Source organism: Lissotriton helveticus, chromosome 3_2, assembly GCF_964261635.1.
Source record: "Lissotriton helveticus chromosome 3_2, aLisHel1.1, whole genome shotgun sequence".
NCBI classification, from domain to species: domain Eukaryota; kingdom Metazoa; phylum Chordata; class Amphibia; order Caudata; family Salamandridae; genus Lissotriton; species Lissotriton helveticus.
The window spans coordinates 447,083,878-447,106,089 of NC_136062.1; the positions used below are offsets into that span (position 1 = coordinate 447,083,878).

General features: G+C 44.1%; 1 protein-coding gene across 2 annotated transcripts in view; it reads right to left on the reverse strand.

The window, feature by feature from the left end:
• Positions 1 to 2,972: 2,972 nt before the first annotated feature.
• Positions 2,973 to 22,212, reverse strand: part of CD82 (CD82 molecule) — a 221,013-nt gene continuing 201,773 nt past the window's right edge. For both annotated transcript variants that reach the window (XM_078684355.1, XM_078684356.1), the window contains exons 7-9: positions 12,045 to 12,209; positions 11,352 to 11,435; positions 2,973 to 7,883 (exon numbers count right to left, since the gene is read on the reverse strand). In XM_078684355.1, coding sequence (XP_078540481.1) covers positions 7,806 to 7,883; positions 11,352 to 11,435; positions 12,045 to 12,209 — 327 coding nt within the window. In that variant the 3' untranslated portion in view covers positions 2,973 to 7,805. The remainder of the gene's footprint in view (positions 7,884 to 11,351; positions 11,436 to 12,044; positions 12,210 to 22,212) is intronic.

Below are 22,212 nucleotides of genomic sequence, written 5' to 3' on the forward strand. Positions count from 1 at the left end.
AGGTAGTAGTAGTCAATGCAACAACGTGAAGTAGCTTACATCGAAGAACCAAATAAATGAGGTAGCGAACAGAGAGGGATAGGGATAAGGTGTGAATGAGGTAGTAGTAGTCAATGCAACAACGTGAAGTAGCTTACATCGAAGAGCCAAATAAATGAGGTAGCGAACAGAGAGGGATAGGGATAAGGTGAGATAGGTGCATCTACCACATGTACAGTATAAAAATGCAATATAAAAATCGGGCTAAACTACTAATGAGTTAAAGAGTCCACTATATGTGCATACAACTTACTGCTAATATCATTCAAAATACAGGTAGCAGAATAATACTGCAATAATAGGTATAGGTACAAAGTTCGAAATACAGGTATAAACATAAAACTGCGATAATAAGCAGATATTCTTACATATGTGAGGTAGCAATCTGTGCGTAGCAAATGTTCACATTTAAATAGAAAAATAATACTGCAATACTAGGCCAACATTCTTTCACAAGAGGGTCTAGATACGTAACTGAGCGCATTACCCGGTAGCTGAGCTTAGTCAAAGATCATAAGTTCTTAGTGTGAAATCAGGTAATGATGAAAATGACTAGTCCAGGATGGCCGCCCTGGGAGAGATTAGTCTAATCTAACATGGCCGCCAAATAGGTGTAATAGAGCCAGTAGTCCTCTGTTTGTTGCTGTTGCTTAGATAGCAGTGCAATGCTCCAGGATAGCTGGGAGGAATTCTTATCTCGGTGTGGGGGAGTTAGGCAGAGGAGCCTCGTGAGCATCAAAGGAATACCGGAGGGGAATTGATTGCTACAGTTTTATGGCCCCAGCCATTTTGAACAAAGGAGGTAGTTATTTTTTAAAGTGATCAGGCGGGTGGGGGAGATAAATACCTTAAGTCTCTGTATGATTGTTGAGGTTGCTTTTAGGGCTTAGGGGTTGTGGTAATTTTTAGGTTTGGGGGGGCGTCAGGGTACTACTTAGAGCTCAGGGTGGGGTTGGGGTACTTTTTAGAGCTCAGAGGGTCGAGGTAGTTGTTAGGGCTTAGGGGGGTCAGGGTTGTTTTTAGGGCTCGGGGTTGGATACGTTTTTAGGTCTCGGCAGTTGGTTGTGTTCGTTAATAGGGCTCAGAGTGGGGTCTTGGTACTTTCTAGGGTTCAGGGTGTTGGGGTAGTTAGGGCTAAGGGCAGGTGGCATTGGCTGTGGTGTTTACTACTCCTCCCTATACCAATCATGCCTTTACCACAAAAATATGTGGTAAAAGCAAGCGTGTTAAATGAATGCGTGGTTGAGATGAAATTTGTAGTTCGGGCTGCGATGTGGAGGCACGCATGGTTTAGCCTCATAGAGAAATCTGTAAACCAAACCTAAACCTTTTTTTTTTTTTTTTTTTTTTTTTAGAGTTCAATATAGCGTGAACTAGACCCAAGATATCGAGTATCAGAGCGCTTTACATGATAGCCAGTTTCGTTACAGACAGACACATTCCTTTTTTTTTTGTTAGGCAAGGGGAGATTAAGTGATGTGCCCAGAATCACAAGATGTTGAGCGCAGTTGCCGAGACTCGAACCCAGTTGCCCTGGTTGGTTTTAGAAGTACAAATTCCGCACTACAAAGGAAATGATTATCCCAGATACAGGGAGTTTTTGAGGCAGGGTTTTTGGGAATAGCACAGTACAAGGGCCTGTGTGTGATGCAGGTGACTTTGAATACGCTTCTAGCCTCAGTCGGGAGCCAGCAGAGAATGATCAGCACCGGAGTGAAGTGATGACGTGTCTCACTCCGGAGATCAGACTCCCTGATGATGGTCTTCATCGGAGCCAGGTGTATTCCAGCGAGTCGCCCATGACCATAGTCAATTACAGAGACAGCAAGGGGTTGGACCAAAGTTTTTAAAATCAGATTCTAAAATAAAGGGTTTGATATTTCTGAGAAATCATAGTTGGCGGTGCGCACGACTTGTCTCGGGCTGTTTTTCAAGCCATAATGCAAGCTCATACCTTCACAGTCACTCTGCGACAAACCCTTAACCTTACCCAGAAAATAACTAACTCTCACCTAATCCCGAATCAAGTCAAATAACTTTATTCGGTTATTAGTAATAACAACCATAAAAGCATATTTAATTAGACACATATTAGCTCATACAATCAGAAAAGATTTTAAAAACAACATAAAACAGAAAAGTCACAAGCAGAATATACTATAAAAATATAAAAGATACTATAAAAATGTAAAAAGTTATTAATAGCTAAAAAATAATCCCGAATCATTATCCTCACCTACTAACGACACCTTACCCCAACCCAAGCATAACCCATAACCTTACTTTAAGGACTTTCCTTAATCGTAATCCAAATTCTGACCCCAGATTCTATCCTTTGTTGCTTAAGTCTGATCCTTTACTTTGTTTTTCTCAAACTATTTTTTCCTCTCACTGTATTTTCTGGCTGAGTCACACTTTTCACCTGAGATGAATCACCTACCACATACCTTCTGAGCAGATCCTTCGACTCTGGATCAATGTTTGGTGCAACGACGGACAACTATGAGGCCAGACTTCTGATCGAAATGGTTTGTAAGGCTCTCGAGAATGACAGCCGGAAATGCGTAGTTTCCTCAAGTCCAGGGATGCTGAAGCTGCTTTAGGTTTTTATTGCATATGTGGCCCCTACGGGGAGGAGTTGTGTCTCTAGCCTGGTATGTTGTGCCAGGGTCCCACAGAGTAACCAAGTCATATCCAAGCCAGCATGCTGACCAACCGGAAGCCACCAGACAGCACGACTCCCAAAATACCAGCATTTACTCCACAAAAAATAGAGCAACTTTAAATACCACATAAAAGATAATCCATGCAGTGTAATGTAACAGCCAACATAAAGATGGACTTTTAGTCAGCAAATGGACAACTAAAAAGAGTTAGGTTCATATTTTCATCCAGACACTACATGCGTCTCACGGTGAAGGAAAAATAGAAACTTTTTTTTTTTAGAAAATCTTTTTTATTTGAAGATATTTTCACAAATACAATATACAGAACTTATCTTTTCTATCAGTGTAGACACAGCTCAGAAAAAAAGCTTGCTCATAACAGCACAAAAATAAAACTAACCGCAAAAATAAAAATAAATTTAAGTAGTATAACTATGCTAAAGGAGAAAAAATTAAAGACATTCTCACAGATAAAATAGCAATTAATCGTATAGGAGCACAACTTAAAAATGGACATCATTTAATTGAGAGATGCACACACAAAACTATACAACCCGTGAGAACGCTGTAAAAACACAATTACACATAAAATGTAAAAATGTATTCCCCTATGTACTACTGAGGTGGGAAAATTAAACAGGCACTTTGTGGGATACCCACTGACAGACAAAATGGGGCATTACGCGAAAATTAATTTACAAAGTTGGTTCAAATTCACATGAAAATTGAGAGTACCCCAGTTATCTGAAAACTAGTTTATGAATTCAGCATAATTTCATTTTTTTGACGCTGTACGTGGTCACAAATTCATGTTCTTAGAACATTTAGTGATACAAATTTACATCCCTTTTTTCGAGAACGTAAAATGAACTAAGACAATACTTAGAGAAGCTTAAAAAATAATAAAAATATATATATTTCTAATTGATGTGTAATCTCGGTGTACTGGTGAAATTCTAAACAACGTGGACGCTAAAATTATTGGGCAAAAGTAACAGTTAGAAGGGGAGAGACCATAATCAATTTTCTCAACATTTGATCTGGAAATCTTTTAGAAGGCTCACAACTTTTCATCCCATAATAATCTGAATATATCCCAACAGTCTCCCATATCTTCTAAACCACTCGGCTGTCTCACCACTACTCGACTACTGATCTGAGAAGGTCTTTTACAACCTTTCAATAGTCTCACAGGTCTCCTGATCCACTTGGCCGTCTCACTCCCGCTCTCCTACTGATCGGGGAATGTCTCTCGCAACCTTTCAACAGTCTCACATATCTTCTGATCCACTCGGCTGTCTCACCACCTCACGCCTAGTGTTCTGGGAATGTCTCTCACAGCCTTTCCCTACTGATCGTGGAATGCCTCTCATAACCTTCTCACAGCCTCTCCTCCCCTTACCTGGTAATGCCCCAACAGTCATGCTACCCGGGTCCATCTGCTACCTCCATCTCAAAGCGGATGACCGCCTGAGGAGTTAATATACAGAAGCGCTCACAGCCGGTCACTTTGTGACTCTAGGATCATACATCATTCTCAAAACTAAAAAATCTAAGATAATTGTGGTCTCACAGACAATTACCTACAAATCATGATTACCGACCGGTCTCGCGATCAATTCCACATGCCCATCCCCCATCACCCTCTTCGTCCCTTCTACCTCCTCAGGGGAAGCAGAATGGGCAGACAGTGTACCTAGACAGGTCCAGGAAAGGAATTAATTCAAATATATCTATATATGTACAGATCATGTCATAGGGTAAGGGCTCTAAGCGTGGTACCCTGTATTCAGAGACTAGTATTCCCTACTCCCCACTCCCTGCAGCTATGCGACGGAAATAAGGCACCTGGGGCAGTATTACAGCAACTTTGCCCCGGTGCACAAAAAGGGCACAGTCATGCGCTCCAATTTTGCTGCTTGTGTAGGACACCAGGGCAAAACATGGTGCTAAGTAATCCCACACTATTTTTGATAAGATGACCTGCATTTTAGTCCACATATAAAATATGAAAGACAGATGAAGTTTGAAGAAAAAAAATCTATCTCTTTATTACATATGTAGCAATCAAACCCTACACATGTAGTGGTTAATCGACTTCTTACAGGTTTTAGACTATGCACTGCCTAGTATGTGTTAAAACCACTATTGAAGATATAAAATGATTTTTCAGTAATGAAAGTGATCTATGCACACGCGTCTAGTGAAATATGGTCTGTGGTCACCAGTGTGGACTGTGGATGCGGAAAAGAGATTGTGCGTGGAGTACGTTGGACGCCCCTTCCCCGACTCAACAATAGTAATATATTGCGCATTCTCAGAGGGTTTATGCCATGCAGTATGTTCAGGTGCAGTAGGTATAAATAAAGGCATTTCAATGGCAGCAAAACAGAAAGTGTTGATTCTGTATAGTGACAACAAAACTCATTAAATTACTAACCTTGCAAGTCCTGCTGGGGCTGTAAAAGGGAACCGTTGAGGTTGTAAAAGTTTATTCCTCAAGTTCGACTGTGCGCATAGCATGGAGTTTTACTTTTAAACTGTAGCACTAAACTCCTGCTCTAGCGGGCCTCGTTTATTTCTCCAGAAGGGATCCCAAAATCTGTTTCCTACATTATTGCCATTATATGGACTGGAAGGAAATCCTTTTACTGCATTTGTCATTACGCCTGCAGCAAAACAAAGCAAACCGGATTTACCACTCTATGCATCAGTGCAAGGTTCCATGTCCTATGCCCTGCTGAATTTTGGGATGGGGTGGGAGTAGAGGGTGTATACATTTGTCAGGGGTGGATGGGAAGGATCATATGGGCATATTTTCATCTGGCTCTATACCCCCACTGCCTTTAATTGGAGTAGGTCTACCAGAAAACACACAAATCCCTCCCCCTCTGATTTCTTGTCTCTTCCCCAACTCTATCGGCCACATAGTGGCATCAAAATGCTGGGGAAAACACCAAATTTTTCTTTAGGACTGTTCACCTCAAAGTTCTGCTCCCGGTTTCAGCATTTTCATTTGCTTTTCTGATTTTCTTTGGAGGGTTACGTCTCTCCGCCACAATTTTGTTGCTCTGCTGGCCAAAAAACCAATCACTAGCCGGGCAGGGATATATCAGCCCTACAGCTGACCGTCACATCGGGTTTGACCTTTTCAACATCTCTTATGCCACACCCACCTATGCCTTGCTCTTGGGTAGCAAACCCAATGGTACCTCCTCCTCCCTCTCCAAGTAGGAGGAGGTACCTTCAGGCAGACAAAACTAGTTTGAATAGTCTAGTTTAGTTGGACTACACTAGTTACCCACTAGCAGTCCATTGCAGCAGACTGTCCGCTCCACAACACAACAGGCGTATTTGCATATGAAAGCGGCCCTGCTTCCCTCCCGCCCCGGAATCAATATGAAAGGCTGAGATACCTGGTATCATCCATAGCAGTCCACAGTTCACTCCTCCCCACCCAGGAGAGTGGTCACCTGTATATTTTTGTGCAAGGTAAACCCACCACATGCTCTCTGGATCCCACCCTCTTCCTAGCTGCCTCTAGTATAGGTCCTTAGCGGCCTAGGCGGTCCCTCGGTCCCTACACTTGAGCAAGGCATTGCTGCTAGCCGACATCTGCGGCAAGCTCTGGGCTCCTCCTGGACATGTGTTGGGCACTCCCTGTGTGGACCGGAGCAGCAGGTTGTCCTGTAGACCTCTCTCTGCCTTCTTTCCCAGGATCAGAAGCGCCTTTGGGCACAATTCAGAACTGCACCCTGAACGGGTCTCTCCGGTGTGAAGAACCAGGTCCTCTTGATGCAGCCCACCTCAGGGGACAAGATACACAGAGAGAAAGGCAGCTGAGATCCTGCCTCTGATATTTAGAGTCCAGGTCTCGGACTGCATGACATCGAACTGAGCACAATCCATCAAAGATCACCCCCCTTCAAACAAGGCGGGACCCGGTATTTACATTAAATAAAATATTGGAAATAAAGTTGAAAAATGCTGAGTCATTGCACAAACGTGAAGCAAGCTCCAGAATCTAGGGGTGACCAAGCACCCTAGGGGTCATTAATCTGGGGCAGCAGACAAGGGGCGCCTGGGTTCGATACAGGTCCGCTCGTGAGCCTCAGATCAATGATCCGTGATTGGATGTCCACAGAACCTTAGGTGTCCAATGGCAGGACAGTCCCATCATAATTCATTGCAGACTAGCGAATCCAGTGTTGGTGGGGCCATCAAGCCTGGTGAACCAGCTGTAGGTCAATCTAGTGTAAAGTGATAGAGGTCACACTCTGGGGTCACTCAAAGGCTGTATGTACCTAGTTTCCGCAGTTAGCGATAGCCCAAGGCATGCACGCAGTTGAACACTCAGCAGAGGGCCTGTTGATGTGGTTTACTACGACTGTCCCAGGGTGCAAACTCTACACAAATACAACACAAAATATTTTGGGTAGGGTTAGCCTGTGAAGAAAGGCTTTGAATGAACAGCACATCCTCTCGCGCAGTGCACGCACTCCGAGAACTGTGTGCGAGCGCGACAGCGAGCCTTTAAAAAGGCACCCGTTTCATGGCCTTGACATGGTCATCGTCATGAAAGTCAATAGTCTATGAGGAACCCCTGCAAACAGGGGTCAGTTCTTATGCAGGGGACAGCAGGACACAGCCCCATTAATGTTCCTTGCAAAAGCTCTATAAATCATACACAAAAAAGACAAAGCACCCACATTAGTACAATCCATAAATTCAAGATCAATTGCAAGAAGGAATCATTAAAAACACGTGGTTCTATTTACACATTATATCCAAAAGGTGCAAATACAGGCTATACACAATCCACTCGCTTTGAGTAGGACGCATATTTTCAGGGGGGAAGAGTAAGCTCACACTCCCAGTCTATCATATGAGTCCAATACCCTCAACCAGCTGGAATTGTGCCTGGTAGGCTGGCATGAGGTGTGCACACTTCGTTGATTGGAATGCACACATTCATTTAACAGTTCCGGGGTGGGGTTGATGGCGTACGAAGTGTTGCCAATATACGTCAGTCACTGTCCATCGCTAGGTCGCTTGCTGGTATTCCTTTCAATGCAGGGTCCTGTCGGCGGTCATCTTTTCTCAGTATTTGGGGACCTTCGTGTAGTCTTCGTTGTGGACACTTCGGCACAGGCAGATGGAGAGAACCATACCCATCAGCTGAAACGAGAGGGGGGTACACGGGTCGTGAGGCGTGGGAATGTAAAAGAGGAGGAATTTTGAAAAAGTGAGGGAAGGTTTAGCGGGGACAAGACAGAGAGAAGGAACATATTGATAGTCTAGGAGCGGTACAGTATGAACACACATCTCTAGCCTTACCTGGCCTAGAGATAGTAAGACATCACAGGCTCCATTTCCCTCAGTGTAGAACATCTCTACTACAATCAGAGTCACAGAACACACAAATACAAAATGGCGCCTAGCCAATCCAAGGGCCTACTCTGCTCTGTTGAAATATGTCTCACACTACTAGTGTTTGCGCGAGTGTCTTATCATTAATTCCATTCACATAAGACATGACTGATGTTTACAATCATAACACTGGCAATGGGTTGATGCAGAACTGTATTGCTTTGGTCAGACTGGACATTGTCATGGGTGGGCATTTTCCAAGCGGGTTGATTTTAGAGGAGGCTGGACTGCGGTGACCCAACCATTAAGGTATGCATCTCCCCATTCTGCTAGCTGCCTTCTGCAGGGTCGGCTAGTTTAATAATGTTGCCAAAGTTACGTGTATTCGATTCATATGACTGCTCGGAATAATGTCTTCAGAACAATGTCTGTACGCGATGAGGGTTGATTGATTCTTTGAAGTGGTCTATTAGTAACTATTCAAACTGAACCTACTGAACTAATTGATAAAGGATAATTTTGCAACTATTTAATACATTTAATTTTCAATCTACAAATAATGTTATTTAATGTGAGAAGAACTTGTAATCAGCTTCTGAATATTGGCATATTTCATGTATACACTGTGAACAGCTTTTATCTTGGTGAATGAGGACCAAATAAACATTACATTACATTGGCCTCCTTTGGTAAGAAAAACAAACAGCGGGGGGTTAGTACATACCCTTGTTATGTTCAATGTTGGGATATGTAACACCACTAATTTACGTAGCTGAACATTGAGTCTTATCCATTCATACCTACCCGCTACTGGACCTCTATTTAAGCCTCCATTTTGGATGAAATGTAATGGGTGGAGTGGTGTGGCTCACTGGTTAGAGGCGGCAGACCCGGAAGCAGAGGACGGCCTGGGACCAGGGTTCAATTCCCGACGCGGCAGGGTCGTGGACCAGGGTCAGCGGACTTGATAATTCTCGCCTCGGTGCCTACTCTAACCAGGGATCACACTCGGCAACTCTGGGCATTAGCTTGCCTCATCTCCACAACGGCTCCCCACATACGCCGGGGATGCCTGGTTTCACCTTGGAGATACCCAGTAGGGACCATCTCACAGGGAAAGCCAGGACGGGTTCCCCAGCGGTCTACAGCGCAGAGATACTCCTTCGGGAGTCGATTCTAGCGCTTTAGAAACCCACAAATAAATAAATAAATAAATGCCAAAAGATCAAATTAAATCAACAGCACTTGTAAAGCACACAGCTACTCTATACTACAACCACTGTTTACTTCCAGGGGAGCAGGTTGGAAGGCACAATTAAATGTCCAGGTCTCTAAACTGCTCTTGAAAGAACCCACATCCTTCGTGGCATGAAGATGCAAGGGAAGTGCATTCCAGCCTGCAGCAGCCAACGCAGACAAGGAAGAGCCTCGCCATCTCTTGCACCTGGTCTTAGGCACCACCGCCAGCACGGCATCAGAAGAACATAAATTTCTAGCTGGAGGATTTTTTTATTTTAGAAGTTTTATATAGCGCTTGCCTGACCGGAGGGTATCGGAGCACTTCACATCAGAACAATAGACAGAAATGCATAATACAATAAAGCGAGACGTTCCGAATAAGAGTATTAATAATGTCAATTATGAATAGTTCTATTTAGGGGTAATTGTTAACACCGCATCAGAGAGGAGTGAGGATAGTGAGAGAGCCTCTTATTAAAGTAGCTAGGACCGAGGACATAGGATTCCTGTCGGTACATGTTGTGTGGACACTTGGTCAACAAACGCATATTTGTAAGTGACTCCATATGTCAAGTGAACGCATTGTTATTGCACTAATACCCGATCATGCATCAGCAACAAATAATTCAGATCGTTTTAAAGAGCTCAGCTCTGGATGGCATGGGAAGACTAGGGAGTGAGATATGACCCCAAGGCACTATCCCCTCTGCAGAGTATCCCCACAGCACTACCCAACCATCTCGCAAGTACCCCGAAGACTCAATAGCACCATCCTGCAGAGTACCCCAAGGCACAACCCTCCAATCCCACAGATTGCTCTAGTCTACCATCCTGCAACGTACCTCGAAGACTCTATAGTATCATCCTAAAGAAAACCCCAAAGCCCTACCCACTCTGCAGAATGCCCCCCGTATGCCAAACAAAAAATCCTGAAGCGTACCCCAAGGCATTCGCCTATCCCACTTAGTACCCCCCCAGCACTAGCCAACCACCTCTCAGAGTACCACAAAACTCTATCCTTCCATCCAGCAGAGTACCCCAAGGCACAAGCTTACCAGTTCACACAGTACCTCAAGGAGCTAGCTTACCATTTCACACAGTACCTCTAGACACTAGCGTATCCTACAGAGTACCCCCTACTGCTCAATCCCACCATCCTGCAGAGTACCCCACGACTCTTTCCTACCAGCCGGCATGGTAATCGAAACACTGCATACTGTCTCTTAGACTACCACAAAGCTTTATCCCTACCATCCTGCAGAGTACCCTAAGGTTACAAGTCAACTTTTCACACAGTAACACAAGGCACTATCTTACAGACCCACTGTGTACCCCATACCTCTATCCTACCACCCTACTGTGAACCCCAAAGCTCCATTCTACCGCCCCACTGCGAGCCCCAAAGATCTATTCTACCATCCTACTGAAAACCCTAATGTCCCAGCCTGCCATCCCACAGAGTACCTCAAGATACCAGCCTGCCATTCCACTGAATATCCTAAGGTGCCAGTGCACCATCCTGCAGAGTACCCTCAGGTGCCAGCCTGCCATCTCACTCAGTACCCCAAGATGCCAGCCTGCCATCCCACAGAGTACCCTAAGGAAATGGCATACTATCTCACAGAGGAGCAAAACCTCTACCCTACCATACTATGAGAACCCCAAGGTGCTACCCTACCATTGTGTGGAGTATTCCAAGGCATAAGCCTACCAACGTACAGAGGTCCCACCTTCCCATTCTGCAGAGAACCCTAAGGCGCTGGTCTACCATCTCTCAAAGCATGCTAAAGTCCTAGCCTACCATCCCCCAGAGTCCCCCAAGGCTCTAATCTACTACCTGTGGAGTACGACAAGCCTCTACTTTACCATCCGGCAGGGTATCCTAAGGCTCTGTCTTATCTCCCAAAGAGCACAGCATGGCTGTAGCCTTTTCCTACATTCACAGAGTATACATTCGTACACGCAGAACATCTCAATACTTGCCACTCCTATTCCTACTAGCTGGACAGTGCCAGGGACCGCTGACCCTCTACTCACCTCGATGACTGCCACTCCTACGCACACTCCCAAAATGATGCCAATGTTGTCCTGCAGCCAATTCTGCACCTGCTGCATGCAGCCCTGTACAGAGATAAGACACAGAGTAAGCATGAATTACAACAAGTGGTACCACAGTAGCACACCCTACATCCCAACACTCTACCCTCTAAAGGAGGGGAAGCGAGTGAACAGCACGTTCATCCTTTGTACTGGGTCATCCTGACCTCAGAAGCAAGGATGGTCCAAAGTCATGTTCTATATGCTTTGTCGTCATCAATAAGAGGTCTTAAATACCAGGCGCACCACACACACAAAATGGGTTAGAAAGCATCTTCTAAAGCAGTCAATTAAGGCTCTCTCTCATGCCACTCCTAGGCTGTCTCACTTGCTTTCTTATTTGTCACTGTATTTTACTCCTGTTCTGCCCTTAGGCCCATACACCATATTATTTGCAGATATGCGTTTGCATGTACTGGCTAAGTGTGGTTGTCCTAGAACAGATAACCCTGCAAGGCCCACCACACAGGACTCGCATGATGGAATGGAGTGGCCAGGAGTGGTTCACTAAGAGATGATGCCACTACTACATCATACAGGATTCTCACAATGGTGTGGACAAGCTTACTAGTGTCCCATATGCCGCCTCCCACTACTCGTTCACGATGCCCCCAAAAAATAGTGCAGACTTACATTGGTGTGCACAGGCCAGGTTCCATTGGTGCCAGCATTGCAGAATCCATGCTCCTCTCCATTGTCAACAACACTGCAGGAGCACGGGTACTTGGTCCCACTCGAGTTGGCAATCACAAGATTCTCCGTCCAGTTCTGAGAGCCCGTCCAGCCGCAGCATTTCAGCTGAAAGAGAAAGGTGACATTTATAAATCTCACTGAATGCTCTCTGTTCGTAGGGATAGTCTAAAATATGTAATTTAAAACTTATATAGTACTTTGGGTCAAAGAGCGGAGAACTTGTGTGTAGGTAAGGAAAATTGTAATTACTCTATGAGCAACTGTTTGCAATGTGTTGGGCTTTAGATTTGCATGCCTTGCATACTCCTGCCATCTAATGTTTGACTCAGATATTATGTGCTGTTTTTTTTTTTTAATCATTGAATGTGGAATGACTCCTCCTTAGTCCACAATACACCTGGGTACTGGCACCAACCTTAGAAAGTTGTTTTTTTGCACAGTAGGTGAAAGGGGAGTGTGGGGCATAAGCGAAAGTATATGTGCTCTGTGTATTGTACGTAACTAAATAAGGTATGCTGATTTTTTTTTCTTTAAACATTGTGGAATCGCTGCCAGGTTCTGGTGAGCAGGGAGGGAATCTACAGCACTAGGAACACATGCTTTAAATCAACTATAAAGCAGTCTCCCTTCAGCGGTGACTAGAGGGCCTTATAGACATCACTTTAGGGTATGTAGGCCAAGAATTCAAACGCTCCCCCTCTTTTTACGTGTAGAGTGTGCCCTAGGTAGTATAGAGAGTCCTCTCTTAGAGTAACAAATCTGGAAATACATTTTACAATCCATCTTGCATTTCCTACTTTGAAGATTGGCCGACCCCTGTATGGTTTTGCATAACAGAGTTGAGTAGTCTTACAGATAGGCTTTGTCTGATCAGTATAATACATGAGTGCAAGTTTAGCATCTAATGTGTGGACGGCTCTCTCTGAACAGAATCAGCACGTGGGATGAATACTGGCAGCTCAATAGCCGTATTCAAATGGAAACGAGAGACTTCTGTATGTAAGAACCTGGGATTAGTATGAATGATTACCCTATCCTTATGTACTTGAATGAATTCGCTTTGCGGTGTGAGTGCCTGTAATGCACTATTACACCCAGGAGAAGTTAGAACTACAAGACAAGTCACCTTCCATCAAAGGAACTCTAACAACGATGAATGCAGAGGTTTACATGGTGGTACCATCACCCTGGTGAGAAACACTTTCAAGTTTGAAACGGCTGCTGCTGGAGGTGCTCCTAGGGTTGTGAACCTTTTCAGACCCTAAATTAAAGCTTGGACTGCAGGAAATTCTAAAACGAGTTGAGCTTTCCCTGTTTTTCATGTATACAGCTAGAGCTGTTAAGTGAAGACTTATAAAGGATATTCTAGCCTGCCTTCTGCAGACATCAGAGGTAGGAGCTGATATGCTGCACCTTCTCATTAAAGGAATCCAAGGGATTTGGACAAAATGCTTCCACTTAGCAACGTAGCATGCACGTGTGGTAGGTCTACAAGATTCTCGCAATATAATCATACACTGCTATGGGAGGTTCAAGTATTCGAATTCTAGGACCACAGATTTAGCTGCCTGGGGTCCGGTTGTCTGATTATGCCCTGAGTGAGAAGGTTCGGCCAGATTGGGAGCTTCTTGTGGGTCTGACAGACATTTTCTAGCAACAATTAGGTGTCAGGCAGTCTGGCCCAAGTTGGTAACAGCAAGTTGATGATAATGGAGCCTAACCTCACCTTCCTCTCCATGTATGGGATGAGTGGGAGGGCTAGAAAGGTATAGGCAAATGTCCCTGACCAGTTTAACCATAGTGCATTGCCCATGGACTGTGAAGGTGGGTACCAGAGGAGAAGACTGCGCATTTTACAATTTCTTGAGTCTGAGGTTCTGTGAATTCTGAACCCATGGGTTCCATTTTGTGTATGGCAGCAATTTTGTGGTTGCCCTCACATAGGCCATGATTGTGGCTGAAACTAGTCTTTTGAGGACATGTACACCTTTACTCGAGTTCATGCTGACTCCTGTTTGACCTGAGTGAACTAACCCGGTTGCCTGAAGCTGACCTTGTTAAACCAGTTCCTGCCCTTTAGCTAATTAAGATTGAGCATCAAAGCACAGGACATTGTAGAGTCTGGTACGTACACACGTGTACACACGTGTACACACGTGTACACACACACACACACACACCCCCCCCCCCCCCTAGGTAAATGGCTAGTAACTCCAAGTAGTTGATATCTCTACTCTACTGAAGAGGAATCTATGTGCCCTAAACAGTTATGTCATCAAGATATGTGCCACAGCCTGAGTGAAAAGTCAGTGGTAATGGTCACTTGAAGAGGGAACAAGAAAGGTCTGCCTAGCACCAGACTGATGCTGTTCCACCAATGCAGAGTGCGTGGAGTGCTAGCCTACTCAGCACTCGATGTTCTAATTGACCGTCCATTTGTGACCAATGGCTGGTGAGGCACTGTTGCAAGGGGTATAAGTGAAATCCAGCACACAGTACAATTGCTGTGCATGTCACCATCCTCCTCAGCAGTTTCATTACAGTTCTTACCGACAATGGGTAAGTAAACTGAAAGAGTCAGTCAGTCTGAAAATTTGACAGCTATGCAACAGTAATACATTATCCCCCAGATTCATCAAAGTCATGTTTTGCGAGTCTTTAATAGCGAATTTTAAGGATTCGCTATTAAAGACTCGAAAAACGGGATGCATGTAGAAATCGCAATATTTTTTGCGATTTCTACTGTTTCCTTATTTGCGATTCGCTAATTGCTAATCGCAAATAAGGAATGGCTTTCCCATTCATTCCTATGGGCCTAAAGGCCCATAGGAATGAATGGAGAGTCATTCCTTATTTGCGATTAGCAATTAGCGAATCACAAATAAGGAAGCAATTTCAAGGGTGCCAGGGTGTCCAAAGGACACTCTGTTGCACCCCTGAAATGGTAATGTCCACTGGTGTTGCGCACACACATGTCCCAAGGACACGTGTGTGTGTGTAACATACAACTTAGAAAAATGCACTAAAGTGCATTTTTCTAAGTTTTTGCTATTTAACACGTAGTTGGACTTCACGGTAAATAGCGGCCCCAGATTGCGAATTCGCAATTTTAAAATGGTTCATGAATTGCATTTAAGGAATCTCAAATTGAGATTCCTTAAATGTAAATAATCGCAATTTAGCGATTTCTAGAATTACAATTTTTGCATTTGGGATGATGAATCCCAAATGCAAATATAGCGCTCGCAAAGGGCCAGAAAATCTGGCCCTTTGCGAGCCGATTTTGGTTTGATGAATCTGGCTGTATGTTATATTGCTCTATTTTAAACAGTCTGTTCTGTGCCATAGCAATCAAGCGGTTGAGTGCAGGTTCATTTAGTGCCTTGGAGGGCTCACCCTGACGAGGATTATGATTATTCCATTAATTGGGCAGTCACTGGTCCCAAACAGTAATCCAATTTCTTACACGTGACTGGACGCTCCTTTCAATGAAAACAACTTGTAATTTTCTAGCCCAACACCAGATGGCAGGAGTGTGCAATACATGTATGTTTACAGCCACAATTGCTAACACAATGTCATGGTGAAAGTAGGAAAGGACCCATCAGATTTCTGAATTGCAGCTTGCACTCAGATGCCGGAGTGGTGGAGTCACGAGTGCATGTAAACATTGCGTATTTATACAGTCCTCACTACCCCACGTGGGGCACTGAAGCACTTGCCTACATGGGTAGCGTGCGACACATTATAGGGTGTGTGGTGTTAAGTGTGTTTTAGATTTTTGATGCTATGCAGGAAGTGTCTCCCTGTTGTGTGTGAAGACCACCAAGGTGGGGTTATAGTTCTATGGGACGAAGCACCCAGTGCAGAGATGAGAGAATGATGTGAGAGATAAAAGTGCAAGTTATGGTTTTAAGTAAGCTGGCAGATGTTAGTAGCTCTGTAGGTCTATTTTTAAGATCATAGTCCACATAGTTGGTTACTGCTCTTGGTTGTCCAACTTGAGACTGTTTACATCTTTGATCCTGGTCAGCTGTAGTTGAAGAGAGAATCTTAAGATGTTCCACTGAATTGCTTTTATATTGTAATAGACCTTTTGTATGTTTTAACCCAGATGATGTTTTTATGTAATGTTAATTGATTAACTCTGTGAGATACTGCTTTGTGCTTTTATGGATACTTTATATCCGAATAAAGATTATTGATTGATTGATTTAAGAGAGAAGTGGCGGGGAGGTCTACTGGGACAGGCTTTGTTACTATCATACAATTATTATTATTTGGATTTGGTAGAGCGCGTGGGCACTCAGTGGGTGAACCAGCGCTAAGGTCCAATGTCCACAGGTCATGTACACTGATTATAGAAAAGCCAGATTGAACAGCCAGATTTTGAGGCTCCCTTTAAAAGCACTCATCATAGTTTGAGAGGGAGTGCGTGTCAGCTGGAGGTGGGGAGGACTGAGAAGGAACAACCACCCCATTTCTTTCTCCTGGTTCTTGGAACCACAGCCAACATCGCATCAGAGGAGCGTAGCGTGCTTGTTGGTAGGCAGTACCACATCGGTTGGCTAGATAGCGGGGACCTGCCTGGCAGAAGGCTCTGTGAGCCAACAGCAACCCCTTGTAGTGCGCTCTTTCACAAATTATCATTGTGAGATGTAGAGAAGCTAGTGTTTAGCTAGGTGGTACCTGCAGTGATGGACTGGATCAGAGTGCTCCGATTGGCTAGCAGTAAGTGGCAGATCACTGTAGTTATTTCATGCCTCGTAGAAGATTATTATTATTATTATTATTTTTTACATTTATAGAGCGTAAACAGCTACCCACAAAGGGTTTCCCGGCGCATTCATGAGATGGTACTTTGATGCTACAGTATAAGTGCTGCTTAGATGTTAAAGAGCCAGGTCTTTAAGGCTTTCCTAAAGCTCATGTAATTGGTCTCATTTTTATCTATGATAGGCATAGAATTCCACAATGTGCGTCCCAAGAAGGAGAAGGATTTTCCACCCATGCGTGACAATCTGACTTTGGGAATCACAAAATTCTTCACTGTGGCAGATCGCAGAGCACGAGAGGGGCAGTATGGGTGTACCAAAGCTTGGAGATATTTGGGGGCTTTTTTGTGGCAATTTTGTGCATAAAACAAAGTGATTTAAATTTAATTCGATTTTCAATTTTTAGCCAATGAAGATCTCGGATGTACTTAGAAGTAGGAGTAGTACTGGGGATTTTACATAACAGGCTAATTGCTGCATTTTGGACTGTCTGTAGTCTAAGAATCGTGGTTTTCTTTGCCCCAAGATATAATACATTTCCATAATCAAGCCTTGAAGTGATCAAGGCATTGATTACAGTCTTCTTGGTCGATTCTGGCAGCATCCAGCAGATCTTCTTTAGCCATTTTAAAATGGCAAAACATGTAGCAGACGTTTTAACTGCTTGTTGATGCATAGTCAGAGAGTCATCAATAATGATGCCCAAATTGCGTGCCTGTATCACTGGAACCGGAAGCAGGCCCATTTCTGGTGGCCAATGTTGAGGGCCCCATAGTTCCTTGTTCTTTCCGAAGACCATCACTTCGGTTTTCTCACCGTTTAGTTTGAGAAAATGTTCTTGCATCCATCCTGCAATTTTCATCAGCCCACATTTGAGTGTGGAAGGGTTGTCATTATTTCCTGAGGAAAGTGAAAAAAGCAGCTGAGAGTCGTCAGCATAAGAGTAAATTTTTAAACCGGTTTCTTCCACCACCTTGGCTAGAGGGCTCATATATATAGGTTAAATAATAACGGACTTAATATAGAGCCCTGTGACACTCCATGCTTGAAGACTTGGATATCCGAGCAGACTGAGCGGGAAAAGACTTGAAAGGTTTGGTCCTTTAACAGAGATTTAAGCCAATTTAAAGCGGGGCCTCTGATACCTAATGAATGTAGTGTCCGCATTAACACAGTATGTGATACCGTATCAAATGCGGCACTCAAGTCCAAAAGTACCAGTGCCACCGTTTCGCCTTTGTCCAGCATGAGGCGAATATTTTCTGTAACACCTAGAAGGGTCGTCTCTGTCGAGAAACCTAACCTAAAACCTGACTGACAGGGGGGTAGCAGGTCTTGGGCAATGACGAAATCCGTTAAAGAACGATTCACATGCTTTTCTAAAATCTTGGAAAATCTTGGTTATAAAGAAATAGGTCTAAAATTAGAAGGCAAGTTGGGGTCGGCTCCAGCCTTTTTTAACAATGGATGGATCATAGCATGTTTCCATTCTTTGGGTACCGTCTCCTCTTGTAGGGAAGCGTTTAAAAGGTCAGTAATAATGACCATTGACTTCTTTTTAAGTTTTTTAAGTATTGAACAGGGTATAGGGTCATTAGGTGAGCCTGATGTAAGGGTGTTGAGTAGTTCAATTAGAGTATCAGTACTGAGTTTTGGCCAGTTCTCTAATAAGCTACTAGGGGCACAAGGAGGCGGTCGCTCAAAGCTATTTAGAGTATTTGCGATCGGGGTGCTTTGTAAGGAGGTGTCACTTTGATGGCTAACATTCTGAGCATTTTCTATCCCTTGATAGATTTTTTCAACTTTACTAACAAAAAAAGTGGCCAGTAGGTCGTATTTCTGCTTACATAAATCTGGTGGAATTTGAAGCGTTTTTGAACCTGCTAGATCTTTCACCATTTTAAAAAGTGCTTTTGACCGGTCTAGGGCCTCCACAATGGTGGAGCACACAAAATCCGCTCGAGCTTTACTACAGAGCACATGGTATTTGTTAAGTCTATCTCTGTACTCCCTTTTTGCTTCAGATGAATACGTTTTTCTCCAAATGCGTTCAGAAGTTTTACATTTGGATTTTTCTAATTTCAATGATTCTGTGAACCATGGGGCAGGGGGTCGATGGTTTTTGCATTTTAATTTAGTTTTTGGTAAGCAGGTATTTATTGCTGTCATTAGCCATTTCTGTACTGTTGCCGATAATGCATGAACAGATGGTTCAGAACATGGAATATTAGTGCTTAAAAAATTATTGAGGGCATCGATATCCAGTTTCTTCCAGTTCCTGATGAACTGAGTTTGTTCCTTTGTGTCCCCTGTCCTTGAGCTGGTGACTGGAAGCGAGAAACTGACCAGATAATGATCCGACCAACAGATCGGTCTAGCAGGAGAGGTGGTGATTTCCTTGATATTAGAGAATACTGGATCGAGCAAATGTCCTGCGTTATGCGTAGATCCTGTATTAAGCAGATTTAAATTCAGGGCCGCTAAATCAGCAATGAATTCCGTGGCTTTTGAACAGCTTGTGCTTTCTAGATGCAAATTTATATCACCAATAAGAGAAAAGTTAGATGCCTTCATGACTAGTGGGCTAATAAGTTCTGGAAGGGCTGCTACCCAGTTGGTCGCCGTACCAGGCGGACGATAAATGAGTGCGCCTGTTAACATATAATTGGGGGTAAGAGCAAGTTTAAATATAGCAGCCTCGCAATTAGGACATGGTAGCTTAATGAGCTCACAGTTAAATTCCTTTTTGAAAAGATTAGCAATTCCTCCACCTACTTTAGTTGTTCGATCTTATCTTACTATTGCATAGTGATCAGGTAAGGCTTCTGCGATATCCGGGCCCGAACTTTCCTGGAGCCAAGTTTCCGTTAGAAACAAAGCGTCAGGGCTTTCGTCCAACAATAGGTCAAAAATTTCCGATTTGTGCCTGGGTAGGGATCGGCAATTTAAACTAAGAAAGAAGATTTTCACTTTAGGTTGATTATTATATATCTTCTCCCTGCCTCTAACTCCAGTTACCTTCTTGCCTGTGGAAGCTACTGAGAAATTACATTCTAGACAGGGTACAATATCACCGCTTAAGTGTAGTATACTACATTCCAATCGCTGTGGTGTTCTTAGGGCTAACAGCTGTTCTGAGTTGTATTTAAGTATAGGGCATGCATTTATGTGTATTAGTGCATCTGGAGGAATTACATTTAATTGTACATTACTACCTTTAAGATTGTCAGAGGATAGTATTGGGGCCACGGCCCTCTGCCCAGTTCTGGCGCAGACGGGCTGGACTCTGGCGTGACTCCGGCGATGGTCCGGCGCGTCCGCTGAACGCGTCCGCTTCGCGGAGGCAGCATCCTTTCTTTTATGGTTGTAATGACTAGAGCGCTGCAGGAGAAGAATCCTCCCACCCACCTAAGATGGCCGCCGCTCGTGTCAAAGTGCGTGTGCCTCAGCCCTAAATCGGCTGGGCACCAGAGTGCGATGAGGTGATCTGGGGATTAGGGATGCCGAGTGCCCAATGTCAGGTCAGGATAGTAGTCAGCTTTTAAATTTCGTTTTTTAATTTTATTCTTACAAACACGACAAAGTATTAAAAAAGTAATTGCCTATTTAATCAGGCCAAATCACATATGAGAACAAAGATTAGCCAGCATACAGCACACCAACCTCCCGGCTTCCGCCTCAGGAGGGAACAACAATCAGCAAAAGATGTGTCTTATGTGAGTGTAAGAGGACTAAGCTACAATTGGCTGCCTACCACTGAGGGTGATCACATTAGTATGAGTCTGAAGGATTATATATGAATTAACATGACTACGTAATACTCAGGCTAGTCATAGGTCAGCCCTACTCATATTACCTGTATATATTGTGGCAAAGTCATCTTAAGCACTTCATCGCACTACCGTCAAGACCTATACACGCACTTTAAGGCCTCCATCTATACTTTAGGAGCGACTTGCGAGATGTTAGAAATAGTTACAAATATGTAGACATATCAACTACTTGGAGTTACTAGCCATTTACCTAGCACTCCAAGCTTATTATTCACTCGTCTGTGGCAAGGCAGTCCTAACAAAACAGATGAGAATATGACCCTTATACGTGATTTTATCTATACATGTTCTTCTCTCCCACATTTAGCTTTGAAACAGACTATTGTTTCAGTTTTTCACACCCTATCTAGCCTGTTACCGAGTCAGGTTCCCTGTTTTTATGCAACTCTAGGGAGTTCCGTGGATCCGTACACAGCATGTGGTGTGAAGAACACTTGACACCAGTGATGTAAGCATTTCAGTCACTGTAGTAGAACAGAAGATAGGCGGGAGCACACTGCCTCACATCCCAGCAGTCACTTTGCCCCAATGCATCATGGTAAATGCAGTGCATGATAACACTTACTTCAGCAGTAGTGTTTAGTTTTTCACCTTTGTTGGTGCAGCCTGTGCACTGTAATTCTAGACACGAGTTTCTGGATTAATTATTTCATCCGTATACGGTTAAAAATCCTTTGAAGGTGAAATGCTGCCCAAAGTCTGCTCAGGTCTCTGTACCACTCACTAGGTGCAGGTACAGCAACGCAAGCACAACCGCTCCATAGCTCAATCGAGCCTATTCATATAGAATGAAGTGTAATCATGCACTGCATTTACCATGATGCATTGGGCCAAATTGAGGGCTGGGATGTGAGGCAGTGTGCTCTCGCCCGCCTTTAGTTTTCCTCCTGTTTGAAAAGGCTCCCTTGTGCTACTGAGCTGACAAGCTTGTGTAGATGCACCTATGCTCAATGAGTGCTACAGAGATCTCAGAAAACTTTGGGCAGCATTTTCCACACCCCCAAATTGACCGGTTGCTCTCTACTGAAGGAATTAATTCAGTAACACGTGTATAGAGTTACACAGCACAAGCTGCACCAACAAGGGTGAACAATTAAACACTACCACTGAAGTAAGTTATCATGCACTGCATTTACCAGGATGCATTGGGTCAGATTGAGTGCTGAGATGTGAGGCAGTGTGCTCCCGCCCTCCTGCTGCAGTAAAACAGCTTGTGGTGTGAAGAGCACTGGACCTCGGGGTGAAATCCCTGTAATCGAGCAGCTGGGGAAGGAGAGAGCACAGCTCAGGATGTGCAGAGCACTGGACTCTAGTGAGGTGTTTTAGCCCCAGTAACCACACCACTGGGGGAACAGGGGAGAGCACAGCGTATGGTGTGCAGAGCTCTGGACACTAGTGATGTGTTTCAGTCCCTGGAGTCAGGGCCGGCTCTAGGGTCATGGTGGCCCTGTGCAGGAAGCGTAGGTGGGGGCCCGGGAAGAGGGGGTCCGGACGGGGCGG